General features: G+C 53.1%; 6 protein-coding genes across 6 annotated transcripts; 4 read left to right on the top strand and 2 right to left on the bottom strand.

The window, feature by feature from the left end:
* Positions 1-3,551: 3,551 nt before the first annotated feature.
* NECHADRAFT_75164 (uncharacterized protein) lies at positions 3,552-4,217 on the top strand (the record flags this gene model as incomplete). The annotated part of the gene is made up of 1 exon (XM_003053681.1): positions 3,552-4,217. The coding sequence occupies one exon, from the start codon at positions 3,552-3,554 to the stop codon at positions 4,215-4,217; it is 666 nt and encodes a 221-aa protein (XP_003053727.1).
* Positions 4,218-5,077: 860 nt separating this feature from the next.
* NECHADRAFT_98902 (uncharacterized protein) lies at positions 5,078-7,335 on the top strand (the record flags this gene model as incomplete). Its single annotated transcript, XM_003053682.1, has 5 exons — positions 5,078-5,344; positions 5,389-5,474; positions 5,523-6,086; positions 6,134-6,414; positions 6,467-7,335. The coding sequence occupies 5 exons, from the start codon at positions 5,078-5,080 to the stop codon at positions 6,985-6,987; spliced, it is 1,719 nt and encodes a 572-aa protein (XP_003053728.1). The 3' UTR covers positions 6,988-7,335.
* A 575-nt stretch (positions 7,336-7,910) lies between these two features.
* Positions 7,911-8,901, top strand: NECHADRAFT_75166 (uncharacterized protein; the record flags this gene model as incomplete). Its single annotated transcript, XM_003053683.1, has 4 exons — positions 7,911-7,946; positions 8,002-8,030; positions 8,080-8,584; positions 8,659-8,901. The coding sequence occupies 4 exons, from the start codon at positions 7,911-7,913 to the stop codon at positions 8,899-8,901; spliced, it is 813 nt and encodes a 270-aa protein (XP_003053729.1).
* Positions 8,902-9,019: 118 nt separating this feature from the next.
* NECHADRAFT_90274 (uncharacterized protein) lies at positions 9,020-11,716 on the bottom strand (the record flags this gene model as incomplete). The annotated part of the gene is made up of 1 exon (XM_003054399.1): positions 9,020-11,716. One exon carries the CDS (start codon positions 11,714-11,716, stop codon positions 9,020-9,022), a length of 2,697 nt encoding a protein of 898 aa, XP_003054445.1.
* A 383-nt stretch (positions 11,717-12,099) lies between these two features.
* NECHADRAFT_90275 (glycosyltransferase family 4) lies at positions 12,100-13,651 on the top strand (the record flags this gene model as incomplete). The annotated part of the gene is made up of 2 exons (XM_003053684.1): positions 12,100-12,581; positions 12,631-13,651. The coding sequence occupies 2 exons, from the start codon at positions 12,100-12,102 to the stop codon at positions 13,649-13,651; spliced, it is 1,503 nt and encodes a 500-aa protein (XP_003053730.1).
* Positions 13,652-13,810: 159 nt separating this feature from the next.
* Positions 13,811-17,736, bottom strand: NECHADRAFT_103198 (uncharacterized protein; the record flags this gene model as incomplete). The annotated part of the gene is made up of 5 exons (XM_003054400.1): positions 13,811-15,671; positions 15,705-17,213; positions 17,334-17,439; positions 17,495-17,622; positions 17,719-17,736. 5 exons carry the CDS (start codon positions 17,734-17,736, stop codon positions 13,977-13,979), a joined length of 3,456 nt encoding a protein of 1,151 aa, XP_003054446.1. The 3' UTR covers positions 13,811-13,976.
* Positions 17,737-17,751: the final 15 nt, after the last annotated feature.

The following is a 17,751-nucleotide window of genomic DNA, read 5'->3' on the forward strand; positions in this document are numbered from 1 at the left end:
GGCGGACCCTTGAGACCGAGTGAGCCTCAAGTTGAGGTCGCAAGTCTGATCGTGTTTCTCATACAATAGCCTCGGGCTCCTCAATTGGCGATACAAGAACCCGAGCACACGGCTCTCACACTCTAACAGCTTCAACCTCGTGCCCACGTGACACCTGCAGCTCCCACTGTTCCTGAGGACCAAAGTTCACTCGCCACACGTTTCAGGTCTCCCCCTCTTGCGTCGACAAGCTGGAAAGCTAACGCGGGATGATGTGGCACCGGATGGACCCTGGGAAGCCAGGCTGACTCTGACTCGCAAGTGGCGGTCTAAGGGATCCAGAAGAAGTCTTCTGGAAGATTTCTCAGATCGAAGCTAACATCAATCGCCTTCTAATTATAACCCTGGCAAAGAGTCTGTGTGCTTGGTGATCATCTGGCAAAGTTGCCATGCTCTAATCTAACTGCCCCGAGAAGCCTCTATTCCCAGCCCAAACTCTGTCCAACCCTCCAGCTTGCGGGGAGAAATTTTCCACGGGCTGGATCATGCGCTGCTGCATCGCCAAAGGAGCCCGCGGTTTCACCTGAAGCATGCAACTGCTCTCGTACGACGCTGCCCCAGTTTTGGCCTGGTCAAAGCTCCAGTGTGAGCTCAATTCTTGGTGCAGAGAGCTTCAACAGACTTCTTTATTCCAGCTCTGAGTGGCTACAGCTCGGTGAGGTTGCATACTCCCTGGTTTAGGGCCAACCCATGCGTCGCACAGGGAGGGAATAGGACTTGAGGGTGCATATGGCAAAGTTCTTGGTTTGCTGACTTGTGCATAAGCTGGGCGCCCTCAATGCGGCGATAGGGGGGTTGCATCTTAATGTGCCCAAGGACCTGATGAAAGTCCATCGGTCAAGCCGTGGATCTTGATGGACTCAGTCCTCAGACCGGGGCAACCGAGATGAATGTTACCACAGTCGCTATTCTGAGAAGCAATTTAAGCATCCATGCTATTAAGACTGAGCCGCATGATGGAATTTGCGTCTGTTCGGCTGGTCTGTGTAAGAGCACGTCCGCGATTCTCAGGCGATCCTCAATGCTAAACCTCTGCAATGCCGATAACTACAGGGGTTTCCCATGGCAGTTATAGCTCCCAGAGCTAGTGTTAGTTCTCGTTACAGTTGCATGCAGATGCCATGCCTGCACTACACGTGTAGGGCCCCCCTTTGTCCATTGTCGATCCGGGGGTTTTATAGATGCGGCCAGGCACGAAGAGATTTATGGTTCTGAGTTGATGCCTCTGCGCAAAAGAGATTTTTGTCGTGACTTTGCCTGCTAGTAATCTGCCTCAATGCTAGTCAACGGGTATGAAGCTCGCGTCCTGGGCAATTTGCTCGCCGTTGCTCATCGCTGGAGTATGCGCCAATGGGTTTGAGTCAACCGGCGGGCTACCAAGCTGTGCTGTGAGTGCTTTGTCTCTGACATTTTTGCCCTGCTGACAGTGATAGTCAAAATGCCTTGAGTCGTCGTATGGCGACTTATCTAGCGGGACTGGGATAAATGCCACTGCTCTTTGCAATGGAGGCAGCCCAAACCGCGAAGTCGATACTTGCATTTCTCTCGAATGCTCTGGTATGGAACGATTGAGTATGACTGCTATTCAACGACGATCTCGTACCTCGAATCTAACAACGACCAGGATTCGCAAATGTTCGAGGCCGGATGTGTATTGATGAACCCGGCTCCGAGCGAAACGACCACTACGTTCTACTCGCAGCAGAAACCCCAGCATGGCTGAGCCCTTGGCTACGAGTGTTTTCGAGCTGGGCAACCTGCAGCAGACTCTCCTTGGATGACCATGTCATGGTGATTTGTGGGGTAAGATTGGACATCGAGAGAGTGAGGATCAAGTCTGACAATATTTCAAGCTTCTCTACACAGTCTTTGCCACTTTGGTTCACTTAGGTATGATGTATGGTTTTTTTGGCAATGGACTGGGCATGCTAATATCGCCTAGCTTGGTTTGTGACGGCCGATTTGACTACTTGGGATACCGCTGTGCAAAATGTCACAGACGGACTCAAGGTACGTGTGATTAATAATGGCTAATCTTTTCCACCTTTTCTAACGTCATGGTTAGATCGTCTACATTGCCGAAGTCTTCGAACTTGCCTGTCTATGCCTATCGAGACTGGCGGTTCTCCTCGTGTGCCTCCGCATCTTCCCTCGCAGCCGACACCAAATTATATCCTACACGGCCATGGCGTTTATCGCCATTTTCACAATCGTTTTTATTTTCTTGCGTATATTCCAATGTTCACCAATCGACTTTCCATGGAACGGCTGGACGCAAAGTCCTGAAAACGGCCAATGTTTCAACCAACAGGTTCTCTCACATGTGGCAGCTGGTTTCGACATTGCATTTAATGCCGCTCTTTTTGTCGGGGTGCTTCTTTCAGTTTGTCGACTTTCAACGGGGATTGGACCGAGGTTGATAGTCACGGGCATGCTCGCACTCTCAGTGTTTGCATTGGCAGTCTCGTGCTTTCGTCTGTGGCAGATGGTCGACTTTGCCGCCAAGATGAAACCAGTGTGGGACTATCGCGACCGAATTATCTGGATGGATGTTGAAGTTTCTTCCTTGGTCATTGTCGCATGCCTCCCAAATATTTGGCCTTCGCTCACGAGCGTGGATTCGCCTAGCGACAGAGAATGGCGGGAGAGTCGCCTAGAGTCGAGCCACCCTCCATCAAGTCGAGCCTTTTCAAGTCGGCCTCCATCCAGTCGACCCATATCCAGCATTCGACCTATATCCAGCGCCCGACCCGAGACAGGAAAGACAAATTCGACCGAGACTCTCCGAGTCAAACTAAAAACTTCGATAACAAAGTTACGACAGATGAGCTCGTTCAGGAATCTAATCGAAAAACGGAGCAAGAAGCAGGCACAGTCCCATCTACGACTAGGAGACAAGATCCGAGGAAACGTACAAACAGAAATTCAAGGAGGACAGAGATTCTCCATGATTTCTCAGGTGGGAGAGAGAATTGGCATCCGTGTCAAGACAAGAACGACGACGCAGGTTGCGGTGAATAAATGGGATGCGGAAAAGGGACATGTTCAAGAAACGAGCGAGGGTTAACGAGTCATGATGAATTAGAAGCTTTTATTGCAAGCGAATTGCACACGATAGTACCAGAACCGAATAAATGTTTAGTTATGATCAAGATTTGTGTGTCCAGTTGGTGTTGGTGTTTGTAAGACGGTTGGTATCTGTGTATCATGTTGGTTACCTCTTACACGGCCACACACCTCGACAAGCAAAATAAACCCAATTGGCATTCAAATTGCATACCAAGTGAATTCTAACTGATCTTGACCTTGGGGTAAAATAACCCATCAATTTATCCATCTCCGATCCCGGCTCCGAGATGAAATGCAGGGGGCTCCACTTTCAACCTCACTCGGTCAAAGTCGCGCTCACAATCACAAGCAAAAGGCCCACCAACCACTTCTCAACACCAAACGCCCCAATTGAAACACACCCACCAAATACCGCCCCCAAGGCACCTACAACATCCTCAAAAATGGCCTCTGCTGATGATGCCCGCAAGAAGCGCATCGTGTCGCACATGAACCAGGACCACACGCGCGAGATCTCCTACTACCTGCGTCACTACGCTCACCTATCCGCCGGCGCCGCTTCGTCCCCGACCTTGCGGGACGTCGATCTCAATGGCATGACTATTCGCTCAAAGGACGGGAGGGACCACTTTATCCCGTTCACGCCGCCGCTCAAGGGCTGGGGAGAGGCCAAGGACCGCATCATCGAGATGGCGGTTGAGGCCCGCGAGGCGCTGGGCCTCAGCGACGTGGTCATTGAAGGCTACAGGCCACCCGAGGGTTTCGGAATTATAGTTACCGGATCTGTAATCTTTTACTTCTTCTGCGCCGCCACCCTCCCCTGGGTGCAGCCTGGCACCGACGTCTGGAGGCTGCTGGAGACGGGGTTCCCGGGAGGACCTACGTTCTACAGCTGGCTCGTCAACGCCATCTTCTGGCCGGTCGTCGGGATCCACGTGGTCGAGTGTTACTTTTTCGACAGGAAGCTGCAGAGGCACGGCGTGGAGAGGTTGTCTGGACAGTGGTGGTTGTGGCTGTCCAACTGCTTCGTTGAGGGGTTCCCGTCGTTCAAGCGGGTGGATGGGATCGTGGCCCGGAAGCAGCAGGAGAAGAACGGCAAGAAGCAGTAAATCTCATGGTTCATGCTTGAGATTGATGAGGCAGTTTGTGTGGGATTGACCTTGGGTTGACGTGATACACAACTTGTGTCTTGACAGCCTCGACTCTTTGTACAACCAAGCCATGGCTGAATTGACAACTGCCGGACAATGCGGGCTAGACTTGGGGCTCGTATCATTCAAAAAGTGTAACTTGATCACAACTGATCTTGACCTCAATTGGCAGCGGCTGACTGCAGTTCTCCGTGTGACTGCCCTGCCTATCCTCGCCTCAAGATGATTCGTCGAGGCCCGCGGGGGTGATGATCGCCTTGGGCAAACCACTTGATAGCAAAATGGGTCGATCAGTAGTTTGCGAACCATCATCATGTACATCGACGCCTTGTTCCCGCGATGCAATATGCAATCCATCCGCCTTACAATGCAGGCCGGATGACCTGGAAGGTCCAAACAGGTATAGCCTTGTTTACCATCACGTTCATCGTGACTCTTTAATTCGTTGCGTCTGCTGCATGAACAAGTAAGTCGTACATCTATTATCTCTCGCGCAGAAGCATCCACTCACACGCGCGTGTTTATATGGCTTGTCCCTCGACATCGCAGATGTGCCCTTCTCTCTTCCCCGCGGTCGGCGAACATGGCAGCCGTCATCGCGGAGTACGCATTTGCGGGTTTTACCAACATCTCTTGACAATTATTAAGTGGCAAGTCGGGCCATAGTGAGTACATATATATAGTTCTTTATCTTGTTACTCTCAATGTTTAAACTCTGGCCAACTTTCTATTCTCTACTTCTCAAGGCGTCTCATCATTCTCATTAAAAAGTGCAAAGGCTAAAACATGCACCAGAAACGACCTCGTAGCTCACGAGAATGCCCTCGTTGAGAGACAAAGCCACACGATATTCCTCGAACCGTCACCATCGAGACACCTTCTTCTACCGCTCCGCCCATTCCAAGTTACAACACCTCATCCCCGGCTTCCTGAGGTTCAAGCCGTCCCTCGACAAATCAACTATAGACCGTCGTCTGGGCAGCCGGCGATCGGATATGCCTCAGGCTTCGGAAGAGAAAGTCTTTGTCACTCGAAACAAGCCATCTCGCTCATCAACTGAACACACTGTATCTCATTCACATACTGTATGTCTTACTTCAACGGCTATTGTCCAACTCTGACCATGTAGAACCAATCTATTGGCACATCACGAAAGTCCCGGTCTAAGAAGGACCTGGAGCGCGGTCAGGGCCGTCAAGGTTCTCCTGCCTCCCCGTGAGTAGCCCATATCATCTCATGTATACACATCCTCACACATTCCAGAAGCGGCCAAGTCAACTCGTCCCCTCAAGGACACCGCAACCACCTCGCAGACGAGCGCGCAAAGCCCCCCAACGTGCCTCTGTCGCCAGATGGTGGACGGCGAGCCGCCGCTTCCTCAGACGCCGAGCCCACTACGAAGCTGTCGGCTGCCTATCTAGACCACTGCATCAACCAAGAGCTGTCCCGCCGCAAGCAGATCATCGTCGACAGTTTAATGGCTGCTATCTCGGGATGCTATAAACGAAAGCTGGACGCACTCGAGGAAGGGTGCGATCCTGAACAGGGATCACACCCTTCATCGAGTTCCGTTCAGGGCTTCAAGTCCACGTCCCGCTCGTCGGCTGCTGGCCAGAAGAGGTCCAGCCGACATGGTAGCAGGGACGAGAGCGACAACAGTGAGGATGATGACAGTTTCAGAAAGAAGAAGGATAAGAAGAGGGCAAGGATCGAAAAGGACGACAACAAGCCGCGCTTCGCATGTCCCTATCACCAGTACGACCCCAAGACGTTTGGGGCGAAGCGCACGTGCTGTGGTCCTGGATGGACAGAGCTGCCTCGGGTAAAGTAAGTGAGCCCAAAATTCACACAGACAGGTTACTAATTATGTCTAGGGAACATCTTGAGCGTGCCCATAGTCTTCCCAAGTCCCAGTGCAACAGATGCCTTCGTCGGTTCAAGAAGGACGAGGAGCTCAAGAAGCACCAACGAGAGACTACACCGTGCCCAGTCAAGGACCAAAGCAAGATCCCTCGAGATCTCGCAGATGGATATGACGACGAGCAGGCCAAGAAGCTCAAGGCAAGAACCCGAAAGTCTCCAGAGGAAAAGTGGAAGGAGTGGTATGGTATCTTATTCAACTTGTCCCCTGATGACCCTAGTATCCCGTCGCCTTGTAAGTCATGAGCAGCCCCTGACACGCCTCACAAGATACTAACCAACTCCAGACCACGACACTTCCCTGTCTACAGCCAAAGCTTCCACCATCAACCGGGACAACATCCCCGAGTACCGCGAGTGGTGGAAGAAGGTCGAGCCCCTCATCCACGACCACGTAACCAGGGCGGTCGAGAAGGCCCTCATACACTACGAGCCACAAGTCAAGGACGACGTTATGGAGAAGCTACAGGATCTCCCGCATCAAGTCGCTAGCCATATACCTCTCCCGGGCATGACCTCGGAAGAAACTTCCAACCTGGCGGGGGAGGCGGGCTTCCTCGACTTCCTCGACGACATCTGCGACATGGGATATGAAGACATGGTTGGAGGCGTTGATGGTGGCACGAGCTTCACCAACGACGCCTCTGGTATGTTTGAATCTTCATATTCGTCTGACTGCTCGGATCCGTACCAGGCTGGGACCAGCTCTGCCACTTCGGTCGAGGACGACTACCAGAGTTTTGATGCTAAAACTGGCATGGCTCCCGAGTCGTTTTACTTGAGCTATCCAGCAAACAACCTTTGCTAACTTCATCTTGTCGTTTTCTGATTATCTTTACATTGATTTAGTGTCACTCTTTTCTCTCACGCAATTTCCTTCCTGTTGATGCTCGCTCCTTTGAGAAGCAGCCTTTTCTTTGTTTCATATACGTTCTCATGTACCCTCGTCAAGAGATCTCAGCTTTGGCTACCAATATCTCTTGACGAAAAACGACTGTATAACTAGACCTCTCGAGACTCTTCGAGTATGGTCTGTGTACGAAAAAAGTGTGTTTGTTTAGCAGTATGTACTGCAACTCATGCCCGACTGTCATTTACACGAGATTTTCCTATGTTTGAATAATCAACTAGAATGGTTCTACCTACGCTAGGATATATGAAGATACGTTTACATATTATGTTTCAGCCCAAAGCATCCGTGATAGCCATGTGTTAACTACCTCCAGGGGTGAATATTTATCACACTGCTCCTACTCAGCGTAGCTACCTACCTATCCTTGGGTAATCATGAAAATTGCATTGTATAACCATTGTAGATCAACATTATATGGTCCAAGATAATATAGAGTATCACAAAACCCTTGTACATTAGGTTATCAAGGTCCTTTTTAAACTGGACGCTATCTCCGTGGGTGAAGAGATAAGAACGACGGTACATCAAATAGGCAAGTCAGTTTATCAAATGTCTACCTCTATATCGATCCAATTAATCTACCGTCATGTTTGTTTACATTCACCCACTGTGCGCGCTGACACGTCCCATTCTGCCTGTGGTCGGCCTCCCGCATCTTGTGGGGAAAGGTCCTCGTCATTGAATGCCTACAGTTGCATTTTCAACCCAACCAACAAGACCTTGTCAATCGGGACTGAAAAGGCGCGAGTTTCTTTCTCTTCTTCTCTTTCCGTTCTCTTTCTACTTTCATCATAACTACTGCTTGAGCTGCCCCCAAAATGATCAAGATCAACCCCGTTATAGTACATATCCTTGTAAGTCGACAACAGCTCTGAATGGCTACATCAATAGACTCACCATATCTTGCAGCTCAGCCTCGTGCTGCTTGGAATCGCCATGTGAGTGTTTCCACTCTCCGTTGCAAGGCTTCAACTAATTGTCCCTCAGCGGCGTCCACATCCACGCCTCATCCTTATCCCTCCCCATCTCGCCCGCTGTCTCCGTCCTTACCATCCTCCTCCCCGTTTCCGGCTTTCTAATCAACATGTTCTACTCTCGCCACGGTCCGATTTTGTCTTCCTCCTCCAATCGAGTCCCCAAGCTCGCCCCCTTGATCGTCCAAGTCCTTCAAGGCCTCGCAACAACCATCCTCGCGACCATCCTCTTCGAGACGATCCTGCCTTCCTCCACTTTGGACTGCATGCTCGAAACACAGTGGTTGCACATGTTTCGCTCCCACGACGCTCACGGAATACAAAGTATTCAAGATGCGTACGACTGCTGTGGACTAAACACGGTTAAGGATCGGGCCTATCCGTTTCCCCCAGGGGATGCGGACAGATGCGTCAAGAGGTATGAGCGGGATGTCGCTTGCAAAGGACCATGGAGGGGAGCACTTCAGAAGACTTCAGGCATGGACTTGATTGTTGTGCTAGCGGCCGGTCTTATACAGGTAAGTAATACCAGAAGATGGCATAGACAAGTCGTTAACAGTAGGACAAGATAATCTGTCTCATACTTGTCAAGGATGGCATGGGCTCATGGAATTCCTGGCCCAAGTATCATCGAGGTCAGACAGAAGACCACCATGAGACCCGTCGCTCTCTATTGCCGGGGCCAGAGAGATCCATCGTGGAAGAAGAAGAGACTCCATCAGAGCGGCCAAACAAGGGGAAAGGGGCACAGGGGTATGGAAGCCTAACTGAGAATGGCTCTGGTTCACGAGTTGTGCCATCGGGTCTCCCAGAGCACAACAACTGGTCTGACTGAGGATAAAGACATGTCAGCCAAATGGCAGGTTACTAGATACCGACGTTGTGTGTAGTCAAGTGCTTGATTGGGTATGTAACTCCAGATGCGCCACGCGCGCCCATCTCTAATATCTACATCACCTTCCAGCCTCCTTGCCCAACTTTTCCAGGGCAGCCTCATACTCCTCCACCTTCTCCTCACCCATCTCTTCAATCCTCGTTCTCTCCATCTTTTGAGCTCTCCTGACACCTGCACCCTTAGCAATCTTGCCCCAGAACCAACCACTCTCATCATCGCCCACCAGTGTCCATGCGCATCCGGACCTTCCAGCTCGAGCTGTACGACCAACTCGGTGGACATAACCAGCAACGCTCGGCGGCAGATCGTAGTTGATGACGTGGTCGAGGTTGGGAAGATCGATACCTCGGGCAACGAGATCGGAAGCGATGAGAAGTCGGATAGGAGAGGATGGTGTCATGAAAGAGCGCAAAGTCTTGCGACGGATGTGTGTAGGTGTCGTAGATGTGAGTGTGCCAATATGCGAGGCCAGCGAAGGGTCGAGCAGCGCCAACAGTCGTGATAGACGAAGCGCCGACTCGTTGGACTTGGTAAAGATGAGAGAGACAGGAATATGAGACTTGAGCGAGCGACCTGATGACCGTTTCGACTTGGGCTCAGATTCTGAATCCGAGTCAGAGTCGGAATCGGAGCTTGTGTCTGAGGTTGCGTCAGAGTCAGAGTCAGAATCAGAAGAATCAGAGTCTGAGCTAGAGTCCGAGCTCGAGCTGGTATCAGACTCTTCAGCTTCATCAGGCTTAGCAGCGTCTTCATCCTTGTTCGGGCTGGCCATGAGCATATCCTGGCTTCGGAGCAGCTCAAGCAAGTAAAGCGGCTTGAGATTCGTGTCGTGAACTCTTATAGCGTGCTCCTTCAGGAGTACAGGCAGAGAATGCTCGGCGATCTGAACATCGCCATCGCTCTCCAGGACGATCAGTCGCGGCCGTCGCAGACCCAGCTGGTTAAGCAGGCTCAGATCCCTGGTAAGAGTAGCACTGAGAATGACCTTGCGAACACCCGAAAAGTCCATGTCTGGAAAGTCCCGGGCACTGAACTTGCTGACACGGAACTTATCCATGGCGAGGTCCAGCCAGCCCTGGAAGCTTTGCGCAAGAAGCTTGTCAGCCTCATCAACCACCAACCATCGAACGTAGTCGAGGCTGAAGCCAGGAGTCTGTTCCATGTGCTCTACCAATCGTCCAGGAGTGCAGATTAGAACGTCCACCTTTGAGGGAAAGTCCACAACGTAGCCGTCCATGCTACTCAACCGAGGATCGGCTTCGTCATCGTCAAGGTCATCGAGAGCAGAGATACCAGCCTTTTGTTTCCTTTGCTCGCTCTCCTCTTGTAGCTTCTTGTATGTGTCAGGGTCATACCGAACCTCTCGATCCATCAAAGACTCCTGCTCATGCTTGAGTGACTGAGATCCAATCGAGATGCCCACTCTGACCCTCTTCCGGTCTCCACCTTCAAATGCCCTGGCGCAGAGTTCAAAAGCCTCTTGGGCTTGCTTCACCAGTTCACGCGTAGGGAGAACCACCAGAGCCCGGAGCCTTGTCACAGCGCCTTGGCTGATATCTCGTACGACAGGTAGCGCGTATGCAAGGGTCTTTCCAGAACCTGTGGCAGCAGAGATGAGGACGTCACCTGGCCGTTGCTTGCTTGTTGGGAGTAGGAGAGGAATTGCTGCCGTCTGCACTGCAAAAGCATCCTTGAAGCCCTTCTCCTCTAGGACACGAGCTGCCTTGGGCAGAATGCCGAGATCTGCAAAGGGCGTGCGTGTATCTTGTGAGACACGAATTGGCTCCGCCAACCAAGGTGGAAGAGTCTCGTAACTTGGCTTGGAGGTTGTGATGGAGATAGGTTCGGGCTGAGGTAGAGGTTCCAGGCCATGGAGCTCTCCTTGATCTGATTCCTCCTCGACGTCCTGTACCGTCTCGCTGGCGAACCTCAACGACTTTTCCAACCGCTCAAGCACCGCCTTATGTCTCTTAGTGTCCTCCTCGGCTGCTTCTCCCTCTGTCGGTTCAGGCTCCTTGTGTTTCTTCTTCTTCTCCCGCTTCCTCTCCTTCTTTTCTTCGCTTGCCTTCACAGTCTCAACCGGTTCGGGAACTTCCTCAGCCGCCTCGGGACCTGTAGCATCGACCATGGATACATCTTCGTTGTCGTCGTTCACTTCAGGCTTCTCCTCTTCAGCTTGTTCCGGTTCTTGTTTCTTCTCCCTCTTTTTGTCTTTCTTTTCCTTTTTCTCCTTCTTTTCCTTCTTCTTCCTCTCATTCTTGTCCTTCTCAGAGTCCTCCTCGACTGTCTGACTCTCCTCCTGGACCTCACTTATCTCCTTGGATGTCTCTTTCTCAACCTCTTGTGGTTCGGCCTTGTCTTTGGGGGCTTCTGGCTCCTCATCGTCGTCCTTTGTAGCCCCGGTCCTTCTCTTGCCTCTTCTAACCTTCTTCTTCTTCTTGGGTTCTTCTTCTTCGTCCTTCTTCGCCGTCTCTACTTCGGTCTTGGACTTTTTGCTGTCAGGCTGCGGAGAGCTCTGAGCCTCCTCTGTAGATTCCCATTTCCGCTTCGGCTTCTGCGGTGTCGGCTCGTCATCAAAGTATTGGACTTGTGGCACCTCGACGGGCTTTGGCGCAGGCGCAGGCTTTGCGCCAGGGACGTATCGTGAGTAGTTGAAGCCGTCGCTCGTGATGGAAGGTTTTGCCGGCGCAGCGGGCGCTGGTGCCGCATTCGAAGAGCTTCCGCCCTTTGAGGGAGGGACGTATCTGGCATACATGATTTCTAGGTCAATTCCTCTCCAAGACCATAGAAATCTGTATACAGAATCGTTGGTGGAGGGGCCTTGGACTTATTCCTTCCCAAAATTTTGGGTGGATCAAGCATCTTATCGCGATTCTGCCGCCTCTGACCGCTAAATTTCTACGCGGTCTAGCTTGGCATGGTCCACTCAGGAAACACCACCCCTGCAGCATCGCCATGTCTTACACGTGGAATGAGAGCAGGAGACAAGCATGAGATGAGTCCATGATCACGACAGCGCAGCAAAACACCATCAATTGAGTCCTATCGGCTGAAACACCTCAGCAAGTGCTGAGTAAGGGCTCATTTAGACATCTTCAGGGGCCCAGCTCTGCTGGAACCCCCCTAACCGCCGCCATCATGACACGCCGCACATACAACATCGCTATGGTTAGCGACTTCTTCTTCCCCCAGCCTGGAGGCATCGAGTCACACATCTACCAACTCGCCACAAAGCTCGTCGACCGCGGCCACAAGGTCATTGTCATAACTCATGCCTACGACGACCGCAAGGGCGTCCGCTATCTCACCAACGGCGTCAAGGTCTACCACGTGCCCTTCCTCGAGATCTATCGCCACGCCACCTTTCCCACCGTCTTCTCCTTCTTTCCCATCTTCAGAAACATTTGCATCCGAGAACGCATCGAGATTGTTCATGGCCATGGCAGTCTCAGCAGTCTTTGCCACGAGGCCATCCTCCACGCCCGCACCATGGGCTTGCGCACTGCCTTTACTGATCACTCGCTGTTTGGCTTCGCCGACGCTGGAACCATTCTCACCAACAAACTCCTCAAGTTTACACTGAGTGATGTTGATCATAGTATCTGCGTGAGCCATACATGGTGAGACTTAAAGCAATGCCATGCCAGAACTCTTCTAACATCATCGCAGCAAGGAAAACACTGTGCTTCGGGCATCACTTGACCCCCTGATGGTCTCAGTCATACCCAACGCTGTCGTGGCAGAAAACTTCCGTCCCAAGGATACTCCAGCTTCTCCCTCACCTCAGAGCACAACGTTTGGCTCTGAAGCCCCAGTCTACCCTCCTCCCCAACGAATAGGACCCCGCGACATTATCACCATTGTCGTCATCTCACGTCTTTTCTACAACAAGGGAACTGACCTCCTTATCGCCTCTATCCCTCGTGTGCTCGAGAATCATCCCAACACACGCTTCATCATTGCCGGTTCTGGTCCCAAGGCCATTGATCTCGAGCAGATGATCGAGACAAACGTTCTTCAGGATCGCGTCGAGATGCTCGGTCCCATCCGCCACGAGGAGGTCCGCGATGTCATGGTCCGTGGTCACATCTACCTCCATCCATCTCTCACCGAAGCCTTTGGTACCGTCATTGTCGAGGCAGCCAGCTGCGGGCTGTACGTCGTGTGCACCCAGGTTGGTGGTATTCCCGAGGTGCTTCCCTCCCACATGACAACATTTGCCAAGCCAGAGGAAGACGATATCGTGCTTGCTACCGGAAAGGCCATCACCGCCATCCGCGCGGGTAAGATTCGCACGGAAAAGTTCCATGACCAGGTCAAGAAGATGTACTCGTGGCAAAATGTTGCCCTCCGCACTGAGCGTGTCTACGACGGCATCTCGGGCACTATCCCTGAAGACGAGTTCTACGGCATCGATACCTCTGGCTACGGCAGTCGGATTCGCAACTTTGCTCTCATCGATCGTCTGAAACGCTACTATGGCTGCGGTATATGGGCCGGCAAGCTATTCTGCTTGTGCTGTGTCGTCGACTACCTATTCTTCCTCTTCCTCGAATGGTGGTTCCCCAGAGACAATATCGATATTTGCCCTGACTGGCCTCGCAAGCAACCAGCTGAGGATGGCGCCGGCTCAAAAAAGGGCTTGCATAGTAATCGGTCGAGCACATCTCAAGGCGCCCCTAAACTTTAATGAGCCTTTATATCTTGACTCTACTACATACTTTAGCTCAAAGACGGTGGACCCTTGTAAGAACCTGGGTAATGACGGCGTTGGGAGTTTCGGGAGACTTCACAGACACAAATAGACAGCAAAGGCGCGTTTGAAGGGAATAGTAATTGTTGCATAGCATACACGCATCAGTCGATGGGATGCTTGAGTGGTGGGTAATTAACAATGAGCTAGCTCAGTATTCTAGACGCTGTACACAATCAAAAAAGTACAAGCTGCGCTTCACTCTGCAGCGCACAAAGCCAACATCCAAAGTCGTTGTGACCTCGGAGCGGTGAAGCTTCACTCAACCCCTGGTTCCAATTCGACGTCTCTTAACCGTCCCCGTCTCACGTTCACCTGGCTCGTCATCATCATCACCCGTCTCCTCGGCGGGTGTGGCGACACTTGCAGGACGGTTGGTAGAAGGCGGTGGCGCGCTGCGCTCCTTTTCTGCGCTCCGTAGCTCGCCCAGGAGCTTCTCGACCTCAACGAACATGCTGCGGGTGTTCTTCACCACGCCGTTCTCGTCGAGGCGATAGCCTACCACCTCCTCTTCCTCGTCCTGAGACCGTTTCATAAACGCTGATCCAGGGCCACGGTCTGGGTCGGGGTTGTACATGATGGCATTGCAGAACATGTGGACAAGCTCACGTTCAAGCTGGGCGCTGTTGATGATGCCCTTAGGAGGGACGAGCTCATCAGAGAGCGGCAGCCACACGTGCGCTGTGCCAGGGTCGCCACCTGGTAAGCCCGCGGCTGCCTGGACCGCTGCTTTATTACCATGCTTGATAGCAGAGCGGATGGACGTTATATCTTGTGGCTGCAGCACAATTTGGTGATAGTTGGGCGCGTCCTTCTCCCGAAGGGCGGTTGCAAACATGTTGGCATCACGGTGACTGGAGATCTGGTCCAAAGCCGACGAGGAAACCTTGGTGAAACCACGAGTCCACAGAACCTGCGTCGTCGCCGGCGCAGGATCCGAAGGTGTATCCTGTCGCTTTCGCTTCTGCAGTCGCGACGACACGCTGCTCGGGGTCACAATCAGGGGTCGACCGGGAACACTCTCGTCTGCCGTGGTATCACCAGTGTCCTCTGTAGGCCGAGGTGTCGCATCCTCATCCTTAATCTTGGGCGCCGACTCAGAGGGTTGTGTCGTGTGATCATCCGTATGAGACATGACAGACTGACTACGTCTGGATCGAGTCAAGGACGGAGTAGCACTAATCCCGCGACTCTTGGGTGCCGCTCGAGCCGATCGTCCTCGAATAGACTTGGGGACATTGGGCTCCACCTTTGGTACCGACTTGGGCGCCTGTCGCTTGGGTCTTGGTGTTGAGCCAGCAGAGCTGGGCAAGGCTGCTGGCTTTTGAGGAGGGCTAACTGGCTCGTACGCGGGACTTTGGGGTTCCCCACTAAGGGGACGTGGAGTGGAAGGTGTCGATTGTGAGGCCCATCTAGTTCCAAAACCGTGTGTGAGATGTGTTGGTGTAGCTGAAATTGGGGTATGTGGTGTAGAAGGTGTTCCAAGCCGCTTGACAGGTGTATTGACGGCTTGGCGGATAATATGTTCAGGAATCGCAGGTCGTGGGGGTTGAGCAACATAAGGAGAAGTATAAGCCTTGTTATCCGCTTTCGATGCCAGAGGTGCGGGAGAACCAGATGGGGAGGGGTGTTGTGCCTGTTGAGGTACATATCCTGGTGGCCATCTTTGTTGTGGTGGAGCAATAGGGCCAGTACTTCCTGCAGAAGGAGTAGGAGAGGCTGACGCAATTTGACGAGGGACCTGCTGTGCTTGTCCTTGTGGCGGTTGAATAGGGCGGCTTGGGTGCGGCACAGGCGTGGTTGACGCTGGTCGAGCTTGAGGGGCTTGAACATTGGTTTCGCCACTTGGTCGTGGAGGCGCTGGCTGCAAAGGAGGTGCCAGTTGGCCCGCATGCTGAGGAGGCACAAGGACCGGTTTGTGAGAAGCCGGTCGCTGCGGCTGCTGCTGTTGGTGTTGCTGTGGTCGTGGCGGCTGTGGTTGGTGAGGGACCGGGGTATGCTGAGCGTGTTGAGCCTGCTGAGTCTGTTGAACAGGCAGAGCTTGCTGAGCACGTTGTGCCGGCGAAGGGTGTTGAGCCTGTTGGGGAGTGGCATGCTGTGGTAGAGAGGGCTGCGGGTGCTGGGGAGTTTGGGGAGTTTGAGGGGGATTTGGTCGTTGCGGATGCTGCGGTTTCGCATGCTGGGCCTGCTGAGCCTGTTGCTGGGCCTGTTGCTGCGGCTGGTGCTGAGCTTGCTGAACCTGGGGCGGATGTTGAGCAGCTGCCTGTGGTCGAGGCTGGTGTTGAGCGTGTTGCGGTGTCTGGGGGCGAGGTTGAGCAGCAGTTTGAGGGGAAAACTGAGCATTCTGCTGAGGGTACCAATGCTGTTGCTGTTGCTGTTGCGGGTGTTGTACGTGCTGCTGTGGTTGATGCTGCACCCCTGGAGGAACCGTCGGTCCTTGTGCAGGAGGCTGATATTGTCGTTGTGGAGTCGAATGAGCTGCTTGAGGAGGCTGATATGGCTTCTCCCACTTGAGGGGAGCCGCTACCGGCGTCACAGTCTGAGGAGTTACATTGGCATCCTTTGGCTTGATTCCAACCTCGGGTCGTGGAGTAAGTGCCTGCTTTGGAGGGTGCGCTTGTGGTGGTTGCAACGGTCGAGGACCAGTTTGAGGAACACCTGCGGGAGGTTGAAGAACAGAACCACTCCCATTAGGAGGCTTTGGAGATGCCGTAGGTCGGACTGGCGGCGTTCCAGAGGGGAGATGACTCGGCGGAGCAACAGTTGGTGGCGCAACGTGAGAAACTGGAGGCTTTGGTGGGATAACGGGTGTATGCGGTGTAGGTCCCCTCCGCACAGCTGCCGGTGTCGTCGAGTTCGGGGTTGGAGTCGGTGATGCAGCCGGTCCATTAGGCGCGAGGACAGGCTTCGCATCCCGCGAGGCGAGCACCGGTGTTCCATTCTGACTTGCGGCCCTTGCGCGTCGCTCTCTCTCAGTCCGCTCGAGCAACTGAATCTCGCCGCGAACATTCTCGAACCGCCGCTCATCCTCGCGGATCTGCTTGACGATGCCTTCGCGGTATCGCGCGTAGAGTGTGTCGACAAGCGCGGGTATTTTTTCGACATTTTCGTAGACCTCCTTAAGCGTCGGCAGCGGTGGTGTCCCCAACTTCCTCTTCCTTGACCCTGGTGATCCATCTGCTGTCGCATCCCCACGCTCCGCCTCGGTCCTCAGCTCCTCCCTTAGCAGCAGCAGGAACAGCTGATGCAGCGCATCCGGTTGCAGTCGCGTGGGATCGTATGTAGGATCATCCTTGATGAGCGAGTTGCTAATCAGAGACTCCGAGATGCGCGCGAAGGCCCCAGTGTCGACTCCATTGGTCACCACTGACTGGAATAGCAACAGCGACTCGAGGGGGGTGTAGGCGGCCGGTTGATTCATGCCCCGCGGTCCACCTCGCCAGCTATCCAGGGGGCCTTCACGTCTCGCAAGAAGATGAACCGGCGCCACGGTCACGGTCTATGGTTGGTGGGTTGTCCAGTTAGGCCTCGTCGCGACAAAGGAAAAACACGGCTACGTCATGGCTGGGGGAGACGGGACGCTATCAAAACACGTACAGAGGCAACCTTAGTCAATGACTCCAAAACCGTCAATGCCGACCGTGAGGCCTTTCATCTGGCGTGATGCAGATGCAGGTTGGGGGTTATCTGGAGCCTCCTCTTGCGAAACGCGCTCGGCCGTCCGACTGTCGTGTGGTAATTTTTTTGCCTCGGGATCGCGATCGACTGGCCTGATGTCACGTGATTGAGTTGGCCGGAAATGTTGGATGAGCTGTTTTGGGGAGAGTCGATGAGATGCAGGGAGGAAAATCTGGGCTGAGGTCCAGAGCCGCCAGCTGCGCTAAGGCGTGTCCAATCACGTGATACCCCTGACGACCAACTCGCTACTGCCAACCGCGCCAAGCGTGAGCTTTGACTTGACGAGTAGCAAGTCCGTCTGACTCGCTCTCTTACAGGTGTATCACTTCACATTTTAACAACATTAAATGTCATGAACA

The sequence above is a fragment of the Fusarium vanettenii genome (genome assembly GCF_000151355.1).
Source record: "Fusarium vanettenii 77-13-4 chromosome 1 genomic scaffold NECHAsca_1_chr1_3_0, whole genome shotgun sequence".
Lineage (NCBI taxonomy): Eukaryota > Fungi > Ascomycota > Sordariomycetes > Hypocreales > Nectriaceae > Fusarium > Fusarium vanettenii.